Source organism: Nicotiana attenuata, unplaced genomic scaffold (assembly GCF_001879085.1).
Source record: "Nicotiana attenuata strain UT unplaced genomic scaffold, NIATTr2, whole genome shotgun sequence".
Lineage (NCBI taxonomy): Eukaryota > Viridiplantae > Streptophyta > Magnoliopsida > Solanales > Solanaceae > Nicotiana > Nicotiana attenuata.
The window spans coordinates 36,242-44,020 of NW_017670373.1; the positions used below are offsets into that span (position 1 = coordinate 36,242).

At 37.1% G+C, this 7,779-nt stretch overlaps 1 protein-coding gene across 1 annotated transcript; it reads right to left on the reverse strand.

The window, feature by feature from the left end:
* Positions 1-292: 292 nt before the first annotated feature.
* LOC109238525 (kynurenine formamidase-like) lies at positions 293-4,463 on the reverse strand. The gene is made up of 5 exons (XM_019405000.1): positions 3,829-4,463; positions 3,692-3,736; positions 1,714-1,786; positions 1,408-1,582; positions 293-645 (listed from the first exon to the last, which is right to left on the reverse strand). Exons 1-5 carry the CDS (start codon positions 4,205-4,207, stop codon positions 520-522), a joined length of 798 nt encoding a protein of 265 aa, XP_019260545.1. The 5' UTR covers positions 4,208-4,463; the 3' UTR covers positions 293-519.
* Between the last annotated feature and the right edge of the window lie 3,316 nt (positions 4,464-7,779).

Sequence of the window (7,779 nt, forward strand, 5' to 3'; positions counted from 1 at the left end):
AAAACATCCCTTCCCTTCTTAATCTCTCCTATTCAGGCCAAGTGCAGGGAGATTGAGTTGGAGAACTCTCAGCTTCAGAGAAGGGAGAGGAAGACGAGAACGTATTATGATGTTTAAAATGAACTCGTGCAAAGCTTATACATAATACTATTTGTAAATGCCACTCTTAGAGAAGTAATAACTAATTCTCTTAACTTTTGGGGGTGTAATTGACTTCCAACTTGACCTGATTTCCGCTTGTGAGCTATTGTGGCTAGCAGTGCAGCCATGTGTCTCGGAGGTCATAAATCAGTAAGGCAAGAAGAATAGCTAGGAATATATGATCCATGTAATAACATGAATAAACACCAGTACCATCTCTACTACATTGTCCCATGGGTCGATAAGCTAAAGGAAGCTAGTACATAACTACATCCAAGTCTCTCATAAAAATTTCTTGGACATTCTTAGTTAACGAAACTGGTTGAAATTTTGACAATTTTCCGTTTTCCATGAAAAGTATCAGCTGCCTTTACAAGATTACTGGAAGAGGATGCACCTGGCAGGTGAACCATCGCCATGATTCAGCCTCAGAGGTAGGCAGTGAATTGTGTAAACTCCTGGGACGACATCATCAAGCTTGAGGCCTTCCACCGGAATTATATCCTGATGCATATTAAAAGAATCCTTAACAGTTAGTAACCAAGTAAAAGCATAGATAAAACCAAGAGAGTGTTAGAAGAAAGTATTGAAAGAAAGCTTTGAAGCGTGAAAAATCTCAGTCCTTGAAGAAATATTGCTCGGTATAGCATCTAGGGGAATACAAACAAGTTTCTTCAAGGTTCCATTTTCCTTGAAGAAACATTGCTTGTCTAGGCTTTTAGGGGAATAAAAACAAGTTTCTGCGAGATAACAGATACTGCAAACTTAGCCACCTCTCGGGAAAATCCTGAAAAGTTGAATTTATAGAAGTGAAACCAGGTCTTTCTGAATACAACAACAATAATAAACCCAGTGTAAGATTTGGGGAGGGTAGTGTGTACATTCAGGTCTATTCTAAATACACATATTATTTCATTAACACACATTTGCTTTATTCAAAAAATATTAACTATTGTTCTAAATTACTTGGAGAGCTTTACTCATAAAAGCCTTCAAAAGGCCTTTGGGCCGCTAATGTGGGACTTCTCACTTTATATTACAAACTACAAAAAAAGAGGACTCTATTAAGAATTCTAAGAGAAAGAAGAACACTTGCTGCTCAAGACAATGGAGTGCCACATGGTTGAGAAGCGAAAAGGATAGCAAGTGAAAATTGTAGATATTATGCAGCTGTTAGTAAACAAGAAACTTAAAATACTATTCTTCAACAAAGGGGTTTTCAATCTTACAGGTAAACCGAAATGGGCAAATGGATGCTATACTTACTTTAGGAGCAAAAAGTAGTTGATGAACTTTAACGAGCTGATCCTTGGGATTAATTGCAACAGACAAGTAATCAACACCAACCAGTTTGATGTCGGTATTCTGGACCAGATACTCTGCTCCATCTGAGGTGAATGCTGTATAGGAGGAATCAAATTCTTTCTTGTACATCAACCTCCTGTTTACATTCAAAAAATATATATACATTCAACACAACACAGGATGACAAAATGAAAGAACTAACTTGTTAAGCATTTTAGCAGGGTTGGACCAAAGAAATGCCTCCAATATGAACAAAGGAATAAGTACCTGTCGGTGTTTAATGTTCGAAAAAGAACACGTTTTACTCCTCGGGGTATGTTCAATGACCTCATCACTTCAGCTGATTAACAAGAAAACAAGCAAAACTCTTAGGTTTCGTCCCATTGAGACCAAAATATTGTGCAAGGAGAGAAAAAGCTTACTGCTTGGTGCCAAACTATAGTGTATGGGTTAGCACAAGAGATGATCTATTCTCTGTTTTGTTTGGTTTTTGTTTTCAGAAAGACTCAACCAGTAAGAATTTTGGCAATGCATATGAAAAAAAAATGTCAGTAGGCCTTTAAATTACTTTTTGGCTAGATAGTCAGCGAACAAAATGACTTAGTGTAGTTTTAGTCATCCCATTTACTCCAGTAAAGTAAGACCTCTCTATAACAGCATCCCTATATAACAACACCTCACTATAAAAGCCAAACTTTTTCGGAACCAATTTTTAAGTTATGTTATAATATATGTTCTCTATAACAGCAATTTGCTATAACATCCAAAAATATTCGGAACAAACAAGGCTGTTATAGAGAGGTTTAATTGTACGAGTAATGATATTAACCATTTCAATTGAGAAAATTTCCTCATACCATCATACTTTTGAGGCCGAATTATTTTGTCTCGTCAACTTACTAACCTTGGAGGGTTCATCGGAAACAACCCCTCTACCTTCAAGGTACGGGCAAGGAGTGCGTACACGCTACTCTCCCTAGAACCCCCTTGGGGGATTATACAGGGTTTATTGTTAACTTACTAACCTACTGCAACAGTGGCGGATCTAGAGTGTTGTTACTGGGTTCATGGGCGGCTCAAGTATATGTGGGGCCTAAAGCCAAAGTTTAATATGAGGCCTAAATATTAAGTTATAAGATATGTTTTTATTTTGAAGTTTATTCTTTTAGCTTTTTGAGATACAAAGTTATTAATAATCTTTTTTATAATCGATTTTCTCTAATAATTCCTTTTCATTTGATAATTTAGCCAAGTCTTTTAATCTTTTTTGAGACATTGTTGAAATTAGATATAATTTTATCTACCAATAGAAATATAGAACTATTAGAAGCTTAAAAGTATTGTTGAACACTTGAGTAAAAGAAGGTGAATAAGAATATTAAAGAGAAAGATAGAAAAAATGTAAGGGATTCTGAAATATGAAGAGATTTGAAAAAAGAAAGATGACTTGGACAAATTAAATAGGAAGAGTAATATTTTTACACGCTATCTAATGAAGGAGTAAGAAGTAAAAAATTGAAACGTTGGGAAAACTAGTCATTTACCCATTTTTAAATAAGCCAAATTATTACCTTATTTATATATCTAAATAGCTTTCTTTTCTTTTATATTAAAAACTCTATTTTTGTATTAAAAGTACTAAATATTATATTCTTAAATACCTATAAACTTATTATTTATAAAAAAAAAAAATGGGGCCCCCAAAATATGGGGGCCTAAGGCACAAGCCTTACTACTCATTGCAGTAGAGCCAGCTCTGACTGGGTTTTTGGGAACCTAGTAACTTTTGCATAGACGTTGTATTTCTATTAAGAAATCCACTAAATATTTATAAATATCTAACTGTGAACCTAGTTATTATTATATATTAATTTGAGATTACGGTAGAAATACATAAACTTCAACTCCTAGATTCGTCTCTCTACCGCATTAAGCACTCTTGTCCTAAAACCTTATAGCTAATAAAACAATCTAAAACTAACACGGGTCCCAAAGAAATACAAGTTGTAAGGCAACTAAAGTTAAAAAGATAGATTAAAGTGATTAAATTTTGTATATTAGAAAGAAAGCTGTTTTTCATAAAACATCTGAAAAATAAACAGTCATAATGGTGTTTTCCATAAAATACCCTTCAACACTGAAAACATGCCAATTTATTCAAAACCAAATTCAAACAAACATTATTTTTCAGAAATCAAAATTAGACCAATACATATGCTTACTGTTTAAGAAATGACGACCATACCTGTAATATTCTTGTCCCGTGGAGTGTCCACTACAAGAACAGGACCTAAATTTACAAAGCTAAAGTTATCCCAAAATTCTGAAACAGATGATTTTCAGTTTTATAGAAAAGAATAAAGAGATGGGCAAAAGCATTACCGTTTAAGGTTCGGAGATCAAGCGAAACGACATCGTAACCGAGCTCGAAAAGAGTCTCATTGAAATGTCCAGGAGCATCAACGTGTGTACCAGAATGAGTAGAAAGGTTGAAGACTGAATCATTTGAGAGATCACCCAGTTTGATGCTTGTTTGAAGTCTTATGAAGTTGCCTAACCCATTTTTTGAACCGAAAGCTGGCAAATCAGGAACATATTTATGGGAAATGTCAATTACTTTCTTTTGCCTGTAATTTCTCTCTTCTCTCGTGATTTTTTGGAAGTCAGAAGTGCTCACTGCCCCGGCGGCGCTGACGACGGAGACAAGTGTCAGTACGGCGGCGAGCGACAGCAGGAGGGCGAACAGTGTGTGACTGGTCATGGTGATGATGGGGTTTTTTCTTTCTTCTTTTTTTTGGAAGATGAAGAAGAGAGGACTGAAGAGACAGAGGTGATGAAATAGTTCCGAATAGTAGTTTTGACATTTCAAAGCAGATACATTAACTATGCTAAAGTCTTTGACAAACAAATGCAGTTGAATTGGGCAAAAAAAAATTATTGAAATTGGACAAAGTTGTTGTGGAATTTCGTACTTTTCTAAGAAAAAGAAAAGTCTCTGAAGGTGGATAATTTGTGAGTGAAGGTTTAAAGATATTGAAATTTTCATTTGAAATACTCTTACAATCTACAGGTTAGCTAGAAAAAAGATATTTGAGTTCAAGTTCTATTTTTTTTTTTTTAATTTCACATAGAAATACATAAATGTCATTTTTTTGAAACTATCGGATAAGGATTTGTGAGCAATACTAACCATGACAAATGTCAATCTTTTCTGTTTTGAAGCCATAAAATAGGAATTAATAATTACACTCATTTTTCGTGTATACATGAGGATTTTCTTGAATTTAATTTACCTACTCCTATTGACCTTAAAATTGGTAGAACCATCGGATATGGCATTATGAGCAATATCACCATGACTAACGATATCTTTTAGAGTTCCTGGGTCATGATTTAGGAATTAATTATTATGTCCATTTGTCGTTTATTTATATACATGATGATTTTCTTGAATTTAGGGACGGAGTCCGATTGGCCTAAAAAATGGTGGAACCATTAGATATGGCCTTGTGAGTGATAATAGGTGAATTAGACTATAATTGGACCCTGAAGAACCACATTTTTGTATAGCTTTGTGGTAAGAAGTGATAACCAAATGCTCTGATTAGTGCTTTTCATGCTTTGCAGGCTATATCCAACGAATGAAGTCGATGGAGCAAGTTTGGGATCAATTACGGAGAAAAGGAGGCCAATCAAACAATGCCCACGAAATGCACCAAGTGAAGAGACAAAAGCAGAGCTAAACTTGGCCTGTCGCGGTCAGACCGTAACCGCGGTAGGACCGCGGCAGAGCAGAGCTGCAGATTCAGAGGACCTATTTGGCCGCGGTCCTAGCGTAACCGCGGTGGGACCGCGGCAGAACGCGGAAAAGTCAGGGACTAAAGTGTCAAGTCGGAAAAACTTGGTGTAAAAACCCCGTTATAAAAAACGTGGAAACTTCGGGACCACATTAGGTCAGATTTTACTTTTGAGAGTACTTTGGCAAGAGAAACAAGTGTGAGAGATCACCAAAAACATCATTATTCTTATTCTCTTTTATTTTTCTTGCAATCTTCGATTATGAATCTTCTAGTAGTTTATTCCTCCAATGTTATGAGTAGCTAAACACCTTAATCTAAGGTTTTGGTGGAACCCGTTGGGGATGACTTGGTTGTTTTATTAATATAGTTGGATTTGATTGTTAATCTCTATTTGTTCATCTATGTTTTGATTGTGGTTAGTTGAAAGGGCCCTTAATTATCCGTTCCTATTTATTATGTATCTACTTGAGAGTAGAGTGCATATTTAGGTGATTGTATGAACAACATCACTCCCGGAGTATAGACGAGAGTCATAACCGAGGTTTAGAGGTTGCATTAGAGATAACGATACCGTCGNCCTATTTAGTGTGAATAACTCGGGAGAGAGTGCATATTTAGGTAATTGTTGAACAACACCACTCCCAAAGTATAAGAGGGATCTATAATTGCGGGTTTAAAGGCGGGATTAGGGATAACGAAGCCTTGGGTGTAATCTAAAGTGAGTTGTAATAAACAAAGTCAGCTAGCGTAACTCGGGAGAGTGCGTCTAGTAAATTATCGCAATTACTCGGGAGAGATTTACGGTAAGAAGAGTGCTCATGATTGATAGAGATATTTTGGTAAATCTATATGAAACATAACCGGAAAGGATTCCATCAATAGGGGAAATCACTACCTTAGAATCTTCTCATTATTGTTTACAACCCAAGCATATTTAGTTTACACCTGTTTAGTTATTTATTTTCAATCTTAGTTAGTAGAAAAACCATCAACTATTGTTTACAACGTTTGGGGAAGTTGATTATAAAGAATTTAGTGATTCCAACAAAGGTAATTGATAGGTTAATTCTCTGTGGGATTCGACTCCAGACTTGTAAACCGGATTATATTTGCAACGACCGCATTGTCCTTTTTATAAGGCATAGTTGGGCGTGATCAAATTTTGGCGTCGTTGCCGGGGAATTAACGGTGTTATCAATTACAGTTGAAAGAAGTGCAAAAATTCTTAGTGTAGTCAGTTTTCTCTATATCCAATTTTTACATTGAAACTTTAACGTTTGTTGACTTGGTTGCACAGGTGCATGCCTAGAAACTCATCGAGATCTGGTGAAGTATTAGAAGCATTATTAGATCCCGAGAAATTTTTCAGGGCTTTGAATCGGGCCAACCGACAAAACAAACAACAACCAACAACTGCACAATTCGAAACAATCATGGGAGATAACCAGGAAAACCCAGCATTACCAATAGCGCCAGCGCCAGAGGCTGCTCTCTATGACTGGGCACAACCCACAGCTGAGAATCTATCCACAACGATAGTAGTCCCGCAGATACAGGCTGAGTCATTCCAGATCACAAATAACATGCTGCACTTGTTGCAGAATAAGGGACTATTTTCGGGGTCACAAGTTGAAGATCCTCAGCAGCACTTGAAGAATTTCTTGTCTATCTGCAAAACCCAAAGGCAACCCAATGTAACTCCGGAAGCAATCAAGTTGTTATTGTTTCCATTCTCAGTGACAGGAGCTGCCCAGACTTGGCTAAATTCACTCCCTATAAATTCTATAGCAACGTGGGATGAACTAGTCAAGCAATTCCACAACAAGTTCCACCCACCCAACAAGACTGCTCAACAAATTGATGAGATTTTGAGCTTTAAACAGAGACCGATGGAAACTATGCATGAAACATGGGAGCGTTTTAAAGGGATGCTGGTCATATGTCCACACCATGGTGTTCCAGATCTAATGTTGGGGTAGCGGTTCTACATGGGATTGTCAGATAGCGTAAAGAATATTGTTGATGCTTCAGCTGGTGGGGCATTCTTGAGCAAAACATGGAGAGAGGTCCAGAGTCTGCTTGACAAGATGGCACAGAATTCGGGATGGATAACCAAAAATGCACCTATCACTCCAGTGGTGCACTCAGTGCCTTTAGATCCATCCAATTTTATGGCTGAAAATATGGCTACCTTATTGACACAGATAAGCATACTCACCAAGAAGGTGGAAGAGTCAGGACAGAAACAGCAGGTACATATTGTTGATACTACTAATGGGGGCTTGTGCGCATCGTGCATTAGTCAGCCAGTTGGTAATCAGTGGAATGCAGAACACGATCATCATCACTACCCTAAATACATGAACTATATGTCTAATTATGGCGGCCAGAGACAGGGTGGTCAGAACTGGGGTCCACAAAATGAGTAGTACAGGCCACCACGGCCACAGTTCAACACCAGGAAGATGGGAGGTATGAGACCCCCCAACAACATGGCACCTTACCCACGACCACAAGGATATAATAATCAGAA

Excerpts from the sequence above, each read along its gene's own strand:
- LOC109238525 (XM_019405000.1), bottom strand. The coding sequence starts at position 4,207 with ATGACCAGTCACACACTGTTCGCCCTCCTGCTGTCGCTCGCCGCCGTA. Across the intron at positions 1,583-1,713 it reads CGAACATTAAACACCGACAG|GAGGTTGATGTACAAGAAAG; the intron begins GTACTTATTCCT and ends GAATGTAAACAG. Across the intron at positions 646-1,407 it reads AACTACTTTTTGCTCCTAAA|GATATAATTCCGGTGGAAGG; the intron begins GTAAGTATAGCA and ends AATATGCATCAG.